Genomic DNA, 19,252 nt, shown 5'->3' with positions numbered 1-19,252 from the left:
CAGGTGTGTTCGAGCAGGGAGAAACGTAAAACATGCAGGACAGTGGCTCCCCAGGAGCAGGGATCCCCTCCCCTGCTCTAAAGCATCGTCTCATCCCTGCTACTGTCCATGTTTGAGGTTTCTCTCTGCTCAACACACCTAATGCTCTGCTGGTTATTAAGCAGCTTGAGCTTGTCAAGGATCAGATGTGTTAGAGTTGGGATATAGATCTAAAACATGCAGGACAGTGGCTCTCCAGGAGCAGGGTTGGAGACCCCTGCTCTTGAAAGAATCAGGCCGTTGACAAATGTCCTCCACCTCACTGTTTGCAGTTCTTTCTCCCCAGTTGAGCCCAATCCCAAACATTTCTGCCTGGATACTCTGCCAGCTGTTTCTGGCCTGACCCTTTTGCCATTGGGCTTTTTGCAGTTTCCATTTCAGGGCTTGTAAGGTCTTTAAGCAATGTTGAAGCCAGGAGAAGAGTTTGACGACACCATCAGAGAACTTGTCAATTTGTCCATCAGATGTTTTGTATTCTTTGAGGCAGGTGTTGTTTTCCAATGTCTCTGATCCATACAGGCTGCCGCATCACCTGCTTCATGTTGGAGTTAAAGCTATTAATCCATGATGTCTGCATCGGTCCCTCCCAGTGGTGTCCGCAGCACCGCCTGTATGTGAATGCTTGTGCTGTGCATGAGGTCAGGGTTGCTGGGTGGCGCTTCATCACCTGTGTCTTTGTTGTATTGCTCTAAATAAAAGGCATTTTATAATAGTTGTCATTAAATGTTTAGGGATTCTGTTTCTTTGAATGGACCTTACAGCTGACCGTTTGACTTTGATAACATTTAATGATGGCTTCCAGTGTGCACCACACCAGCTATAATGTGCAGATGTAATTTTCAACTGTCATGTTTTGAATCCAGGGGACTTAACGCCACCTCCTCACTGGTTTCTTGTGAAATAAAATGTTGAGAAACTTGTCTCTATTTTACTAAGCTGGCTGAGCCATGACTCAACAGTTTAACAATAAGAGCATACACACGTATTTGTACTCAAATATAAGCTTGGCAGAAAGCCAGGAATGAACAGTGTCTTATTTTTAATAAAATGTAAAATAGAGAAACACGTTTTCACTTTTAAATCATTTACACCCCCCTAACGGTTTTTTTTTTTTTTGGGGGGGGGGGGCGTCATTAGGCACACTGTTGGGCTATCCGGCCTCAAACTGATTAAAGTTTTAATATTTAGTATATTTAGTTTTCTTATATATTGTATTTTTAGAAGGGACCCTCGGTTTCCTACCTGTGACGTCAAGGAGCGCGACACACGAATCCACGCGAGATTTCGTCTCCCTGAACAGTCCAACATGGCGCCGTAGAGACGTTGTTATTGTTCCGTCGCTTTTTCAGGCTCTCGCAGTGAGACGAAAAGTGCGCAGAAAACCGGACGAGCGTGTTCAGGTGGGTATGAGAGGAACACCCGGAGATAATGATCAGATCCACCGGCTTCTTCCGAGGCATTGACTGCCCGTTTTACGCGGACTACAGCGAAGGCAAAGACGGCAGGAATGGGTGTAACAGACCGTACTGTCACTTCAGGCACAGCCGCCACAGACGGGCGTCCTACGGAGCTCCAGCAGATGTTAAACAGCAAAGAGACCTTCACTCCGCACACAAAGGTGCTGAGCGTTGTTTGTGTTTTACTAAATTCAGAGTTTGACTTGTACTTTCGGCGGCGAGGACGTGTGTGTGGACTGGACCACAGTGTTGCAAATGTGTCGAAACTAACGGTGCAAACTGCATCTCTGCTGCACTGTGCAAACAACCACCATTGATCAATCTTACCAGTTATATAGTATCCTCCAATGGTTACTGTAAACTTAGCTGTAGCCAGTACAAGGTGGAAGTATCAGAGCAACAGCAGAAAAGATGCATAGTATTACCAACTTTTAAAAAGCATTATGGACATCTGCTGCATATAAAACGTAGCAACAACGTAAACAAAACAAAAATATGGCACCGGTTGTGTACACACCTACATAAACTAGTGTATTAGGACTAAAAGAGAAAAGAAGTTGAGTTGTAATTGATAAATCAGGTGAAGAGTAGAGTGTCCTTTGTCTGCAGCATCAAAAGATAAAAGTTATTGCACTTTTTGTACCAAACTAATTCTTTGGTCTGTTGACTTTGTTCCCCTTGAACACTGAAACTTCACTTGTCCTTCTGGATTGATTTATTTTTTGGTCCCCAGAGTTGTCTTTTATTTTTCATAGGTTAACTTATATTCACATCCCAAGAGAGTCCTGTATAATATTCAGCTATAGACCATCTGAGCTTGTTAAAGTTGGGTGGGTTGTCTTGTATGTGTTTTATTTCAGATTAAGTCCTCATGTGCAGAATATATTAAACGCTCTCTAGCTGATAATATCCTCAGAGGAAAATTGTGAGATGAGATGTGGTGGAAAGAAGGGATGCATCCATCCAATTTCTTTTTGCTCCTGTTACTTATTCTAACACCTGAACTCAAAGAGCCTGCTGATATGAATTCTCTTATTTCCCCCAAATTTAAAATCGGTTTAACTGCTCCCTCTCCGCATGAAACCATTTGGATAAATAAGGCAATACAATATAATGCTCCAGGGATTAACATCGAATGGCCCTCTGTCACCATATGAATGTAACTTAAAGCAGAAACTGCATTTGTTTCATTCCAGTGACAAATATACTGTTGTAATGTGCTTTATAAGGTCAGTATTTGGGCAGACCGGAACAGTGCATCCAAGTTAAAAGCTAGTAAGTGGAGTTATTATTTTAGTGGTCAGTTATATTGAGACTGTTTGTTTATCTTGCATCCATGCAGAACAAGGTTATGATCCCTTCAACCCAGAAGTCGTGAGGCCCCAGGAGCAGCAGAATGGAAAGCCGGAAGATGCCTCGGGAGACCTCAGTGGTGCGCTGGAGCTGGTCAACAAGGCCATCGAGGAGGTTCGCAGCGAGGTGGAGAGGGAGAAGAGGAAGCTCTCTCGGATTGGGGATGAACCGTACGATCCCAGCGAGAGCACAAAGTTGTCTCCATCTGATGCCCGTAAGAGTAAAACACCACCTTCACACATGGCCTATGACCCTTCATCTGATGCCCGTAAGGGTAAAACACCACCTTCACACATGTCCTATGACCCCTCATCTGATGCACGTAAGAGTAAAACACCACCGTCAAACATGGCCTATGACCCTTCATCTGATGCCCGTAAGAGTAAAACACCACCTTCAAACATGGCTTATGACCCTTCATCTGATGCACGTAAGAGTAAAACACCACCGTCAAACATGGCTTATGACCCTTCATCTGATGCCCGTAAGAGTAAAACACCACCTTCACACATGGCCTATGACCCTTCATCTGATGCCCGTAAGAGTAAAACACCACCTTCACACATGGCTTATGACCCTGGGAGTTATCAGATGACATCTGAAGGTTATAATCCCACCCCTGGCTGCAGCAAGTATACCTTGGATTCAGACAACCAGGGAAGCAATAGTAACTCCATGGAATATGTTCCCACTTTGAGAAAGCCTCCATCTCAGACACACGCACACCAACTCCCCTCTTCTCCCCCCAGTCCAAAGTACTCAAACAGCACATCCTCCTCTAAGTGTAAATATACCGTGGACAATTCAAAACCATCTACAGATATGGAGTACGACCCGCTATCCAACTATTCGGCAGGAATCGCAGCGAAAAGAAAGAAGGACCGCAGTGCACAAGCTGTTAAGACGGAGCGAAAGAAGACACTCAAACTACCAGGATCAGACATATCAGACGAGGAGTACATTGTAGCTGTGAAAAAACCATGGCAGCACAGTGTAGACTCAAAAAAGTACACTTTCTCTGAATCTGATGAGGAGAGCTCTGGAACAGAGTATCGACCCACCTCACTGAGCAGTCTCCAGCAGAGAAAAGGCAACAGCGGGTCACTTTGGGACGCTGTGCGGAAGGAGAGGAAAGAGAAAACTGAAAATATGCCAAATGCACTGACACAGAGGAATAAAGAGGACTTGACAGGGGACTCGGACGTCCAGGATGATATCAAACGAAAGGTCAGTTCAGAGGAAAAGAAGGCGGTTAGTCAAACTCACAAAAAAATCACCAAACCTGAGAAGGTGCATAAACTTGAAAAGGAAGCTAACAAAATGACTGGCAGTAAGAGTAGTAGCAGCAGCAGCAGTAAAGACAAAGGGTCAATCAAGAGTTCAAACCAGGACTCAGCTAAGAAGGAGAACAAGAGTCATGGAAAAAGAGACGATAGGAAAAACACGGTTAAGACACTTCATAAAGTTCAGAGGGAAGGCAGAGACGAAAAGAGAAGTGACGGTAAGATCAAAGCAGCAGAAAAAGTAAGAACGGACTCAAGTAAACGAGATAAAGATACAGAAAATGGTGCAAGGGAAAGCAAGAAACTTAAAGTATCAGAAAAGGAGCACAGCAAGTATAATGGCCACCGACACAAAAATGGTAAACTTGATAGCATTCAAAGAGAAAAGGATTCAAAGAAAGTTAGTAAAAGCAGTTCTAGTGTCAGGAGCGGTAATAGCAACAGTAAAGGAAGTTCTGCGAATAGTAAAGATAAGGTAAAGCAAAACCGCAGCTCCTCAAATGGCAAAAGACGTGAGGACAAACGAAATCTGAGTTTAAGCCACGTTGATCTGTTTGGAGATGAGAGCCCAGAGGAGGTTGAAACAATCGTGGTGGACGACGACGACGACGATGACGACGAACCCGAAGAAGTGCTGGTGAGAAAATCTGCTGATGCTCTAAAGAGGGGACGTCTGAACAAGAGGAAGGCGTCGGAGCTGACTCCGTCTTCTTCTGACGATGAAGGCGACCCCCCAGTTAACATCGAGGTCGATGACGTTGGAATCGACTTCTCTAGTTTCCAGGATGAACTGGACTATGACTCAGACCCCATGGAGGAGTGTTTGCGCATCTTCAATGAATCCAAGGACGTGAAGACGGAAGACAAGGGAAGGCAAGCTAAACAGGTATTTCTTTCTCATCTTTCCGTTGCATTTTAGTTTTCATTTACCACATACTATTATTTTTTATTAGTCATATTTTGCAAATGCCAGTTAAACACACTGTGTTGCTCCCTCTCAGCCCTCCAGAGATTCAGTGGAGGAGAGAAGCACAGAGAGCACTTTAACCACTCTCTTTCCCGGTCAAAAGAAGAGAGTTTCGCATTGTGTTGCCACAGGAAGTGTAAGTTTGTCACCTTCACCTCATCTGTGTTTCTCCATCCCACAGTGCTCCCACAAGGCCAGTTTAAGTTGTGTGAACACACAAGACTAGTAAGAAAACTTTATCACAGAAACAGCAGGTCAGAACATTTTATACAGTTTGTTTACAAAACCGTAATTGTTTTACCCTTAAAAGCCCAGCATAGTATCGATGCTACACTAGACGTGTGCATGTGTGACAAACTTCACATTGAACTCCAAAACGCCTAAATACAACTTATCACATTGAAAAACAAACATGCCCTGGTTGACTATGGAGTTACTCAACTTTGATTCCCCACTGGGTATCAAATAGGGCTACCGCGCTTAGTCGTCATCGATGACACCTTAAATATTTTGAGTTGACTACTTTTTATTTTTTCTAAAACGTTTCAATACATTCCCATCAGTGTTTCTCTTATATTCATTCTGCAGCGGCAAGTGCTGTGGATCTGATTTATGCCGATGTGAAGAGTGGTCCATGTGGAATTTGAAAAGTAACTGATGTGATTCGTGATCTAAAATATTTAAAGAAACTTTAAATTCTTATATTCAAGAATATAGTTAGTTTTGGTGGCAGAACGGGTTAGGTTTGGTTCACCAACATAAAGTCATAAGCCCTCATTTTGTTATTTTAGCTTATTTCTGTTTTTATCATGTTGCTGTTGCCATAAAATAAAATTAACATGGCCAGTCTGATTTTCTTTATGAAAATTAATCGTTTAGATTAATAGACAAAATACTCAATAGATTAACTGATAGAAAAATAGTCGTTAGTGGCAGCCCGTGTATCAAATATGGTATGCTCAAAGGTCATGAATGATTGTGACTTTACTCACACTTTAATCATATGATTTATAACAAGTGGTGAATGGAAGATAAGCTTCAGTCAGTCCTGTGTCCAAGTGTTTCATTGTCTGTGTAAACTTTAGAGGGGTGCAGCCTTCACCACTGTTTAATGGTGCTTCAAACAAGTATTGTAACATGGACAGTCCTCAAGAAGAAATTTAGTTATTGCAACTTAAAGTCAAACTTTATGACTCTATTATAAACCTGTACAATTCTTAATGATCCTGTATATGTCTGTGTTGGAAACTAACTTCCTGTCTTTGCAAAGAACCCGGGGGGGGGGGCAGAGGTTGTGGGAGCAGCAAGGAAATTAACTCCGCAAACCTAAACAATAAGCTGCTGCGACCTTGTTTTTCAGCAGGTAGTAGTGGTGGTACTTCAGGAAGCCTGCACAGTTACTTTAGAGCGAACAGGGAAGTAAACACTGAAAGAACAATATGCAAATGTTGGCGCAGCAGATGGTGTTGGGGATTTCCACTCACACAGTACAGGCTGTATTATTTAAATGGGCCGTCTGATTGTCAGTAAGTGATTGTCTGTTTCCTAAAAATCAGCTCAGACATTTGTCTGTTCAGATTTCTTAAGGGCGCTTTTGGCGAAACGCACAGCTTTTTTTATTACGTTGTCAATGGCCGCTTCATTAAAAGTCCTGTTCTTTTATTTTATGTCTTTCAGGCCATGTCATTTTGAGGTATATTCACCAATTCAAATTATAGATTGAAAACCAGTATTTTGTTTGTTTCATAACTGATCTGTTAATTTGCTGATAAGTATTATAAATATAGACCTGCTTTACTCTTGTTATTATCATATAACCAATTAACCTAAAAATAACACAAATGAAAAAAACGTATTAAAGGTGCAGCTTTGTCATTAACTGTTTGCATTATCTGATTTGCAGTTGTGAATTCACACTTTCATGCCAGAGTCCGATATTCCACAGGGAGATAGTTTATGTCTATTGCATGTACCATTAGATTACGGTGCAGTTTGGTACTTAACAGGCACGTTGAAGGTGCTTCATTTCAGACTTCATTTCTAGTGCAGGAAGCCAAAGAATAACATGACCATATCTTTGTCTTTTCAGCATCATGCTTTCTGTATTAGGAACAATATGGTTGCTTTTAAATAAAATGTGCCTCTGTTTTTATCAGACTGACACAAACTCCATGACCGCGGTGCGGCCGTACAAGAGACCCTCAGCCCAGGAGGTCTGCTACCACCGTATGCAGATGGCACAACAGCAAGCGGCTCAGCTTTCCGTTTCAGTCAAAGCTGCCTCACACAGCTCCAGCCCCAGCTTTTCTAAAGAGAGGAAGAGAATAGCACATCGTCCCAGCCCACAGACGACATCCTCCAAAACAAGTGAGTGCCTCCACCATTCTGTATAGTAGCAGGATTCAGCTTTTTGTTTTCAGAGTAGAAATCCTTAATAACACCACACTAAAAGCGTTTTCAAGGTTTGAAAAGTGCTTTGATTTTGAATGAAGTGCTTGAAACTGCTTGATATTTTATGTTATAAGGGATCATGGAAGTTATGGTATAAAAAGAAGATTTGCACATTTGAGAGACTGAAAACAGAATTTCTGACATTTTTACATGAAAAATAACTTTTGACAATTAACAGATTATCAAAATAGATGATGATGATTATATTTCTGTCGATCTACTCGAGTTAGTTTTCCTTTCATTTGTCGTCCTTCTTTAGAAAGCTATCTCAAAACATCATGTTGGTTGTTTAAAGGACAATTACATCTAATTTAATGTGATAAACAGGTGCAATAATAAGTATACTGAATACTGAGTGTTGTACTGCATACAAATATGTAGTTTGCCACAGCTGTGAGGTGCTAGAAAAGCATCAAAATGCACCTGGAAATGCTGGAAAAGGGCTTGGGTAAAGGTGTGGGAACCCTGTGTTTGATATCAGTGCTTTCCCCTGACCCTTAATGTGATAAAGTGATAACCTTAGGTTAGATGTAATGGTCTCCATCCCTGTGATGTGTAGAAATGGCACTATTTTTCCTCTGTTTAACTAGAAAGTCACATGTGTGTCTGACCAGCTCCTGCAGATTATAAACCAGCTACCAGTCGAGTGTTATCCCCCAGCCAGACCCATCAGACTGTCAAGGCCCAAACCACCGCCGGCATCTTGCCTAAGACCATGTCCACTGCCACGCAGAAGAGGGTGGCACACACACCCACCATGAAGGTATCCACACGCCACAAAATATAATGCTGCTGGTTGTTTTGTGTGTTTTTCTGAATAATTTTTGTGTGCACATACCCTTGAGAGTTTGCCAAGATAAGAGAAGATAAATGTTTGTTTAATCTGTTGGATGTGATTCACTGTCAGTGTTCTCTTTTCTGTTAACTTCTTCAGAGTAGTTCAATGAAGCGCCCCATCATCCCCATTGAGTTTGGGGCCAAAGTTCCCAACAACATCCGCCAGCGCTACCTCAACACCTTCATAGATGAATGTGTCAAATTTTGCCCATCAAATGACGTTGCCTTCCAGATGGTATGATTAGCCCCTCAGTTTTTACTCATCACACCCAGAGCTAGACGCTTTACTATCTGTTACATCATATGTAGCCTAGCTTATAAACCATGAATAGTTATGTGCTTCGTGGAGAGAACTCTAACCACACCTTGTCTTGAATGCAGAGAAGATTAAATGAGAGCGTCAGTTGAACAGGTTGCGTTTTTGACTGTTTTTGACAGAGGTTTGAATGTTTCAGGCCCTTGACGAGGAGAAGCTGGTGTATGATCGCAGCAGCACTAAGAACATCTACCTCAATGTAGCTGTCAACGCTCTGAAGAAGCTCCGCAGCAAGAGCAGCTCCTGTCCATCGCCTGTCACCAGTACGCCACCTCCATCTGCAGTATCACACACACAGTATTTACTCTTAGTTAGTTACATACATGAAGAAAACGCTACGTACAAAGCTAGGGATTGCGTCAAATGTGCCAAATACAGTATATCGTGATAATTGTAACACACTGCACAATATCACATCAGTTTATGTCCTCACATGTGCACATACAGTGGTAAGAAAGGGTCTGTGAACCCTTTTTTCCAAACTTTGTTGCATTGTAGACTTGATTTAAAATAGGCAAAATCCATCGTATTCCTCATCAATCTACACATAATACATCATAATGACAAAGCAAAAAGGATTTTTAGAAATTTTAGCAAATTTATTAAAAACTCAAATATCGTGCACAAGTTTATGAACCCTTTACTCAGTACGCTGTTGAAGCACCTTTGGAAGTGATTCCAGCCTGGAATATTTTGTGTATAATATAATCTATATATTATAACCTATATGAGCCTTTACACACGATCAACATCACCAGACTCTTTATATCTGCTTTATATTATATATTATAACCTATATGAGCCTTTACACACGATCAACATCACCAGACTCTTTATATCTGCTTTATATTATATATTATAACCTATATAAGCCTATACACACCATCAACATCACCAGACTCTTTATATCTGCTTTATATTATATATTATAACCTATATGAGCCTTTACACACGATCAACATCACCAGACTCTTTATATCTGCTTTATATTATATATTATAACCTATATAAGCCTATACACACCATCAACATCACCAGACTCTTTATATCTGCTTTATATTATATATTATAACCTATATAAGCCTATACACACCATCAGCATCACCAGACTCTTTATATCTGCTTTATATTATATATTATAACCTATATAAGCCTATACACACCATCAGCATCACCAGACTCTTTATATCTGCTTTATATTATATATTATAACCTATATAAGCCTACACACACCATCAACATCACCAGACTCTTTATATCTGCTTTATATTATATATTATAACCTATATAAGCCTATACACACCATCAACATCACCAGACTCTTTATATCTGCTTTATATTATATATTATAACCTATATAAGCCTTTACACACCATCAACATCACCAGACTCTTTATATCTGCTTTATATTATATATTATAACCTATATAAGACTCTGATTTTCAGGGACCCTTACAAGAGATGATAAAAACCTCTCGGCATTTGAATGGATCTCTATGAGAATTGAGGGCGGGACTAGATTCAGATGTAAATGACACGTACGGAGCAGGTGGTTGGATAAACAGCAGTAAGGCGTCATGGGTGTGATGCATCAAATGAGCCTCAAACCATCACTTTACAGGTTTCTTCTCCTGACTAATGACTAATCCTTACATAGAGTTCAAAAGGAAAATCAGCCCTTAAAGGAATATTGTGTGTGATGTGTTTAAATTGATGAGGAATAAGATGGATTTTTTTGCTATTTTAAAGTGAGTTTGTAATGCAACAAAGTTTGGAAAATGTGACGCTGTTCACATACTTTTTCACAGCACTATATTAGCGGGAAAAATAGATCCAAGCGCTTGTGTGTGTTACTCTGCAGAAGACCCGGGGTTAGTTGCCAAAAGGAGGGCTCATTCCCACGAAGAAGTTCTTGGAGGTCGCCTTGCCGCTACAACCAGCTTCACTGTCAACAGGATGGGTAAACAGCAGGAAGAGAAACTCATCGGTACGTTTTTTTAATTTCTTAGTCAACATTACGAGAAGAGTCATGTTTTCAGTTCTCTTTCTCTAGAACTGTTATGAACATATTTCTGAAACATGTTTATTCATGTCCTTCACTTTTTCCTCTCGTGTTTATCATCAGTCATCTGATCACATCCCTGACAACATGAACATGAAGGTTATTCCTATGATAAAATCAAAATGGACGTGTCGAGACAGTTACCCGTAACGTTGAAACTGTTCAGATAACCATGGGATACCCTTCAGGTCCTGTTCACAGCAGACTTGCTGCAAAGAGACTTTACGTCAGAGGGAATATGTTGACAGGAATGAAGTCATGCTGAAAGAACCGTTGATCAGTGTGATTGACAGGAAATCAATCGACAAAGTTATTTATCAAGTTTAAGATGCCAACGCACAGCTTTCTCATTTTACATTCTAATGTCACTATTAATTGAAAACTAGAGCTGAAAGGACTAGTTGATCAACTGAAGATGCCAAAGCAACTTTTGTTTAATTTTTGGAGCACAAATGCGTCATCTGTGCGAGGATTTGTTGTTTTTTTCTCACCTGAGATTATAATAAACTGATTATCTTATGTTTTTTGACTGTTGGTCAGACAATAAAAGGAATTTGAAGATGTCACTTTCGCTTTCAGAAAGTTTTGAGGACCATTTTTCACATTTTTAAAAGAACTATATTATAGACGTCAAAACTGAGTAATAGAGAAAAAGAAATGAACAGATTAATCAATTATGAGTCAAACCGTATAATAACTTTTAAGTGGCTTTTGACAAGCTATAGAATAAAGTCAGTTAGTTTTATTATTTTTTTATTTTCCTCAGTTATTTAATAAGTATTTATAGATAAATGAAATTATGAAAGTAATCATTAGCTGTAGTATTTCGCTGAGAGTATTGTAGTTTATACTTTATAGTAGTGTGCCATGCTGCAGGGGAAGAGCAGCAGGGTGATTTGGTGGTTTTAGAAACCAGTCTGTAACGCTTAAGCGAAATGATCAATGCCCACATTTATCAGGTTGTGTTGAAAGTTCCTTGCAACATATGAGAACAACATATAAATATGATGCATTGGTATTTTTTCTGTTCCTTCTAATTGTGTGTCGGTGTGGGTCTCTCTACAAAGACAACATGAGGTTAACTTTGTGCGGTGTCTCACTGTAGGAGCTACACTGTACAGGAAGCTGAGCGCGTACCTGATGACGGAAGAGCAGCTCCAGGAGCACGGATATCCCAGAACGAACCCAGAGGCTTCCGGCAAAGCCATCATGTACAACCTCCCGGAGAAAAAGGCTAACACAGACCGTGAGTAACAGCACATGACCCCACAGCTTTCTCTTACCCATCTCTAATGACCAATACTGAATTATAATAACATACGTGTGTTTCCAGCATTCAACAAGATATGCTGTCGATGCGGAGCGGAGTATAGGATCAATGTCAACGGCAGCTGCATACGGAAAGAGGAGTGTAGCTTTCACTGGGGGCGATTGCGCAGACATAAAGGTAAGTTTGTCACATATTTAGTGTAAATCGGTAATAAAGATCAGTATTATGAATACACATTTTCTTTTTCTGCCTCCGCGATAGTCACTGCAGTGCATATGTTTCCAGGTTGTCTGTCCCGTTCTCGAGAATGCGATATCTCGAATGTCTTGAGGGAATTTCTTTTAATTTGGCTTAAATGTCGACTTTTACTTAAAAATAAACTGATTGGATTTTGGAGGTCAAAGCTCGAAGGGCACTGTGACCTCACAAAACACAGTTTTGAGTCATAACTCATTTCACAAAAATGTCAAATATGCTGCATGGGTGTGAAAATTGTCGCTTTTTTGCAGCAACAATCATATTTGAAGCATTGTCTACTGTCATTGCAACAACTTTGTGTTCTGTCCTGTTCCTCTGGGAGTCCACCGTAAGCTCGTTGGTTTTGTTGTTATTGAGCTTCAGGCGATTTTCTGAAGCTCAATCACCATGTGATGAAGCTCTCTGTCAGTTCTCTGTCCTCCTCTGTAAAACATTGTCTCAAAGTCTCAAAGTGAAGTCAGCATGTTCCTCACTGGAAATGATCCACTGTAATCAATATAGCAATAACTTCCATTTTGACAAAAAATACAATTAACACCTCTAATTAAATTAATTCAAAGTCTTCACTACATATATTATGAGTCTGAACAGACATGGATCTAAACCTGACTGGTTGGCAGAGACATACAAGCGCAAGGCGGTGATTCTAGTTTATCTTTTCTCAATATTTTATTTACCTTTGTCTGTTCGACGTGTATTTTTCTGTCTTTGCTGTCAGTCGCTGGAGGCTGGGAGACCAACTACAGCTGCTGTGCCGCGGCTGTCGGCGCTCCAGGTTGCCAAGTTTCCAAGGTATCATCCTTTTCAAGCCATCAGCTTTTAGTTTACCTTCTTTGAATGTTAAGAAGTTAAATGTATGGGCTGTCATGGCTTAGTGAAAAAAAAAACTAAATTGAACAATGTAATGTCATGTGTGGTAAGGCTCTCTAATAGAGAAAGACAATAAAACAATTTCGCCTTTTAAAATACCTTTCCGGTACATACAGTACCATAGCCTTACAGTTAAGACCAGTTTAGTGATGTTGTTTTTAAAACTGTCAGTTAATTCATCAAAAATCATTATTCAAAAATCTAAAGTTTGTTTTGGTCTTTCCACTTCAACGCATGTGTTTTTCTTTCACATTTTACAACATTTATTTCAACAGAACCCAGTGTTTGTGTGACTTTCAGTGCTTAACTGTGTGTTTTTACTCAAGATGACTCTATATCAAGCACTTCCAAGATACCTATGATAAAACTGCCCTCTTGCTTGTTTTGAATACATTTTCTGCATGTTTTAAAAAAAAAAAACCACTTCATGTTCCCACAGCAACATGTTCAGGACGGGCGTAAAGAGTCATTCGATGGCTACGTCACAACGTTCAGTAAAGCTCTACCGCCAGATGGCAATGCAGGAGTGTTTGCTTTGGACTGTGAGATGGTGAGTCAGACAGATGTTTTTACCCATCGCTCATCAAAGTCAGAATCGGCCTTATTGCCAAGTAGATTTTCGAATACAAGGAATTGTTGGTGCATGCAATAAACATTAAGAGGGAATAAACAATCAAGCAAATGAATGCAATAGTGAAGAACATAAATAATAGATATTAGCATAAAGCTTTGAAAAAGATAAATTACTATATCAATTATGATAACCCAACGTTTTTGAACTGTAAAATGCACAATTGGCCTCAAACTACCACCGTGTGTGTGTGTGTGTGTTTGATTTTTAGAATTGATTTATTTTAGTCACTCAGTAATTTTTTCCCAGCTTTGATTGAATCACATGAACTTGTTTTCTCTCCTCTGAAACAGTGTTACACAAAGCAGGGTCTGGAGCTGACCAGAGTGACGGTCATCGACTCGGAGTTGAAAGTTATCTACGATACATTTGTCAAACCTGAAAGCAAAGTGGTCGATTACAACACGCGGTGAGTTCGTCTCCCGCAATTCAACACTGCATGTGCTATTGAATTCAGCGTATATTGATATGTATTTGAAACATTCAGTTTTTTAAAGGTGGTATATATAAATATCTTGTATGCAATTCACAGATTTTCAGGTGTGACGGAGGAGGACTTGGAGAGCGCCACCATCACTCTGAGAGATGTTCAGGCTGTGCTGCTCAGTATGTTCAGTGCTGAATCTATCCTCATAGGACACAGTCTGGAGAGCGACCTGCTCGCATTGAAGGTACTTTTATTGACTGAAAACTGAAACTCGGTACAGGTGTTTTTCTCTCGTAGAGTCCAAAAATGTTTTACAAATTCAGCTCCAATGAAAAGCTAACTCTAGAAGATGATTGTACATACATATTTAAAGGGAGAATCGTGTGTTTAATGTTTGTACAGTTGAGTCAGGGCTGAAATAAAAGAAAACTCTTGATGTAACGCACTCAGTCCCTCTCTTTCTGTCTCTCGCCTCCAGCTAATCCACAGTTCAGTCGTAGACACGGCCATTGTGTTCCCTCACCGCCTCGGCTTGCCCTACAAACGTGCCTTGAGGAACCTGATGGCAGACCACCTCAAACGCATCATCCAGGACAACGGTGGGAAAATCACACAGAGCTTGCAGCAGTTGTATTGTTGCTTTTTACAAGCTTTCTAATATATTATTATCCATTATTTTTGTGTTTACATATTAGTTTGCCAGCTGCAAACATCTAATATGTGCTATTTCACAATACTACGTTATTAATGCCCACTTCATGACTTGGGAAATTTGTCAGATTTAAATAAGTAAACTGGGAAAACCAAGCCAACTGAGAAATCATTTAAGTCCCAATACCGTGTAGAAATATTGTTTTTATCCCCATTACACACATCTTACATAATCCCCCCGTCACATAAACATGGCCCCAGTTACACAAACTAGTCTGAGAGCAGCATAATCACATAATCTCCATTTGTAACTAACTTGTGTCAAATTCCCTGCAAAAAAACTAAGTATTAACTGATTGATCAGCATCAGTCAATCTTTAATGAGCACATTTCATCAAATCAAAGTCCGCAGATCCACACCTGCCAAGTAAATCATATTTTTGAATGATTACAGTAAATTATATTTTGTGTAGTGCAAAAAGAAGCTGCAGTTCACCGACGGAGCCCAGCACCAATAAAAAATCAAGAAAACATACTGAAGAAACCCCAGGAGAGGAAATTCAGATATGACTGGGGCGACAGTGGGAGCTGTAGGTGTGATAAAGGCATGGCAAGCTGTTAAAGTTAATAGCAATATGAAATACAACACAACAACAACAACAGTAGGATCCTCACAGGTCAATAATAGTGATGTAGTAAATTCTAAAGAGTCTAAAGAATAGGTCCAGTTAGGTGAACTGTTACACATCCAGCATTTTAAATTTCACCTAAACAAATGATCAAAAATATAAAAAGCATAGAAATAGACTTAAATTACAAGTTAGAAGTATCGATAATATTACATCATAATGTATTTATTGGTTATATTTGTTTTGATAATATGAATCCTCAAAGTATCTCGCAACAAAAACTTTGAAATAAATGTAGTTAAAAGTACAATATTTAGTATAAAATGTCGTATAAGTATGAAGTGTACTTGAGTGTCTCTTATATCTGCTGATGATATTAATGCAGTCCAATAAAATGCTGCGTCCTTGTCACCAGCAGATGTCGCTCATGTGTCAAAAGTGTTCAAACTCATTTTAGCCCAGTTTGCTGAAATGCCTCAAAGCTTTAGAAAGCCTTGCATCTCCGTCACTACTTATGATGTGTTCCTGAGATATTAAGGTCCGTTTAGGACCAATGAAGAACCAGTTCAGAGTCACAGAACTCATAAAGCAGCAGCAGTCTTTGGGAAAGTAAACAGTGTTCCTTCCTCATCTCTCCCACTGCGTATTATTTAACCTTCACAGTGCCAGTAGGTGGCTACAACATCTGTTTTTTCATTGGTCGCTCCACCGCTTCAGACTGAAACATGTTCAGTGTCAATTCAATTGCTGAATGTGTAAATAAAGAATTGTGTAATGACACAATATCTAATTCACCCTAAGCTTCATTTCTTGCATGTTCTGTAAAACAGTTTTCATATCGGGGCATACAATCAGTTGGGCTCTGCTCATTAGTGAATGTGAGTATGCTAACGTACTAAACTACTGTGATTAATTATACCTGCTTAACATTATCATGCCGATGTTAGCATTAAGCTCAAAGCACCACTGTGCGTAACTACAGCTCCACAGAGCTGCAAGCAGGATGTGGTCCTGTTATAATTTTAAGACCTCAACATCAACACATTTGTTTTTATTTATTCATTCATGTTGTATGCTGCTCCCAGATGACTAGAAGTTTAGCCTTAATCTGTATTTAATGCAAACTGTCATGCTACTGTAGCTTGTTGCTTTTTACATGTTCAGCACTGCAGTATGGGTTTGTTATTGCTCGTGCCCGGATGTGACAGGACGTTGGTGTTTGTTTGACACTTTGCCGCCTGATACTTTTATAGATTTATTTCTATCTAGCTTGTTTGACAGTTTTTTTTAGTAACATTGTCTTTTTATTTTTACTTGGCTGTTTTTCCCCTCCGAATCCTGAATCTCTCCTGATTTTGAATGTTCTGCCAGCTCTACCCGTTGCTAACTTTCTTACCCGCTAAGTCGACCAGCTTGGGTACAAAAATAATAGTGTTGTTCCTGTGTTTCCAGTGGAGGGCCACGACTCGAGTGAAGACGCGTCCGCCTGCATGGAGCTGATGTTCTGGAAGATCAAGGAGGACGCAAAGGTCAAAAGATGACCTCTGACCCCTCCGCTCCACTTTCCTCAGTTCTACTTCCTGCCTTCTTGTTGGTGTCAGGGAGACAGAGAAGATTAGGAGGCCCGCACCTGCTCTCAGAGTTCAGGTCAGAGTGCCGAGGGGGGGGTCCCCGCTGTACTGAATAAGAGACAACTGCCAGTCCCTTCAAAGCAATAGGAGCCCACATTAACAGCGTTTTCATTTGCCTATTGGTATTTCAGTTCTAAATATTGTTAGTTAAAATGTATTTCTCTTTATTTTAAGCAGCGTCTCTTTTTAGGCCTCACACACTTTAAGACTGAAACCCTTTCTGTAGAAGAACTACTTAAAATGTCGGGGCATTGTCCGCTGAATGATGGTGATTAATATGATATTCATGCCAGGCTGTGTCTTCAGCCTTAATTGCACTATAGAAATGCTCTTGTTGTATAGGGCCCAAGTCTGAGTACCTCATCTGTGTTATAAAAGCATTCACTTCTAGTTAATGACACGCTACCTGTTCTTAGTTACACTTGTCTCAGTCGAACATTGCTGTGTTAATGCACTTGTGTTTTTCACTCTGCGCCTCGTTTTCTTGTCACCAATGCTCTGTTTACCGGTTTGTTTTTTGTTGGTTGGCTCTCAAACCTGACTAATCCTATTATACTTGATCATATAACAGACCCTCAGCAGACATGTAAAGTCTCTGCTTTCTACCTATTTGGTTGATGTAATATATATCACTGTATTTTATAGCACAGACAAAATAGTGATATTGTGTCACCAGTGTTTCTGTGTCATGTGTACTGCATGAGATAAAACCACAGGACTCATTGTGATAGCAGGTATGACATGTTTATTCTTCCATAAAGACACAATTAGGTTCAGTATTGTTGAATTAGGTTATTAACTACAGACAAATATCATTTAGTGAGCAGCAGCTAACCTGTGCTGTTTTATGTTGAAAATGATGGAAAAAATACTCGAGTGCTGTAAATATGCTTCGTTTCCTTTTGTATTTGTTCATTTTTGGTTGTTTATCTTTTTCTATTAAAAGGTATTAGTAAAACGAAGATGTTGCTCTGTCTTTACATCCCGACAGTAATTATATTTTCTCAAGTTCTGTAGAGGTTTAAAATATTTGTACTAAATATTTGTATTTTCCATTCCTCAACTACATCTCAGAAACATACTTTTTACTGCACTGCATTTATCTGACAGCTATAGTTACTGGTTATACTTTTGATCAGTTTATCAGTTACAGGTTGATTAGTTAGTTGGTTAGTTAGTAAGTTAGTTGGTTAGTTAGTTGGTTAGTTAGTAAGTTAGTTGGTTAGTTAGTTGGTTGTCCCCAAATGAAAAAGTACAAATGACTCTAAAAAAAAAATTCCCCTTTTTAACAGTCATTTGTACTTTTTCATCGTATAGTTTTTTTCACAGGCTTTCCTGACTGACAACATTTGTGGCACATAAAAATATAAAACATATACATATTTCAGAAACACACACCAACACTTACACACGTTTAGCAAACTTAAACGCACAACATGTAGTTTTCTGCCACTAGGGGTCTCTAAATCATAACGATAAGAAAAGACGCAGTTTGGTAATTGTGAAGTAGCATGGGATCATGGGAGTCACCTTCACCACCGTAGCTTTCATTCCTTCAGTTATCTGAATTGCTATCTGACGACAAAGAGGAGGGATCCACCTTCCTTTCTAGCGACCGCGGAGCTGCAAAGCCTTCTGTTGCGAATGCGGGCGCCCAGCCCTCCCAGTAGTCTCCCATCGACCTCGACATGCAGGACATGTGCAAGCGCGCCGCTAACCGGCTCAGCATCCTGTGGCCCATCACTCAAGTAGAGGTTGTAAAATCTCGGTTTGACGGCAATAAATTGCCCAAAGCTAAGAAGTCAGGGAAGCAAGTGTTGCCTATTTTCCCGGAGCTACTCGACGAGATAGCCGCGACCTGAAAAGAGAGGCCATACAGCGAGAGACACCCCATCGGGGGCAGCTCCCTGCTGGACTGTGAGGGGATGGAGACCCACGGTGTCCGCCAGATGCCACCCATAGAGCCGCTGGTATCGACCCACCTCCACCCAAAAGCCTCCATGTCCTCCTCGGCTCCCTCTCTCCCCGCCAAGACGGACCGCTTCCAGTCTAGCCTCACTGACAAGTGCTACAAGGCGGCGGCTCTGTCAGCGAGAGCCCTTAATGCCTCTTCCATGCTA

The 19,252-nt window shown here is 40.3% G+C and overlaps 1 protein-coding gene across 1 annotated transcript; it reads left to right on the top strand.

The window, feature by feature from the left end:
• Nucleotides 1-1,362: 1,362 nt before the first annotated feature.
• On the top strand, nt 1,363-17,945 carry rexo1 (REX1, RNA exonuclease 1 homolog). The gene is made up of 16 exons (XM_083940440.1): nt 1,363-1,657; nt 2,839-5,018; nt 5,134-5,235; nt 7,256-7,466; nt 8,165-8,313; nt 8,485-8,622; nt 8,843-8,966; nt 10,565-10,690; nt 11,871-12,011; nt 12,099-12,212; nt 13,012-13,085; nt 13,603-13,713; nt 14,088-14,203; nt 14,327-14,465; nt 14,700-14,820; nt 16,954-17,945. The coding sequence occupies exons 1-16, from the start codon at nt 1,468-1,470 to the stop codon at nt 17,040-17,042; spliced, it is 4,125 nt and encodes a 1,374-aa protein (XP_083796566.1). The 5' UTR covers nt 1,363-1,467; the 3' UTR covers nt 17,043-17,945.
• Nucleotides 17,946-19,252: the final 1,307 nt, after the last annotated feature.

This window comes from Echiichthys vipera (assembly GCF_963691815.1).
Source record: "Echiichthys vipera genome assembly, chromosome: 3".
Taxonomy (NCBI): domain Eukaryota; kingdom Metazoa; phylum Chordata; class Actinopteri; order Perciformes; family Trachinidae; genus Echiichthys; species Echiichthys vipera.
The sequence above is the reverse complement of the archived record's forward strand: the minus strand, read 5'-3'. Positions and strand labels throughout refer to the sequence as shown.

Coding starts and splice junctions, on each gene's coding strand:
- rexo1 (XM_083940440.1), top strand. CDS start 1,468: ATGATCAGATCCACCGGCTTCTTCCGAGGCATTGACTGCCCGTTTTAC. Junction 8,623..8,842: donor ATGACGTTGCCTTCCAGATG/GTATGATTAGCC, acceptor TGAATGTTTCAG/GCCCTTGACGAGGAGAAGCT. Junction 10,691..11,870: donor GCAGGAAGAGAAACTCATCG/GTACGTTTTTTT, acceptor GTCTCACTGTAG/GAGCTACACTGTACAGGAAG.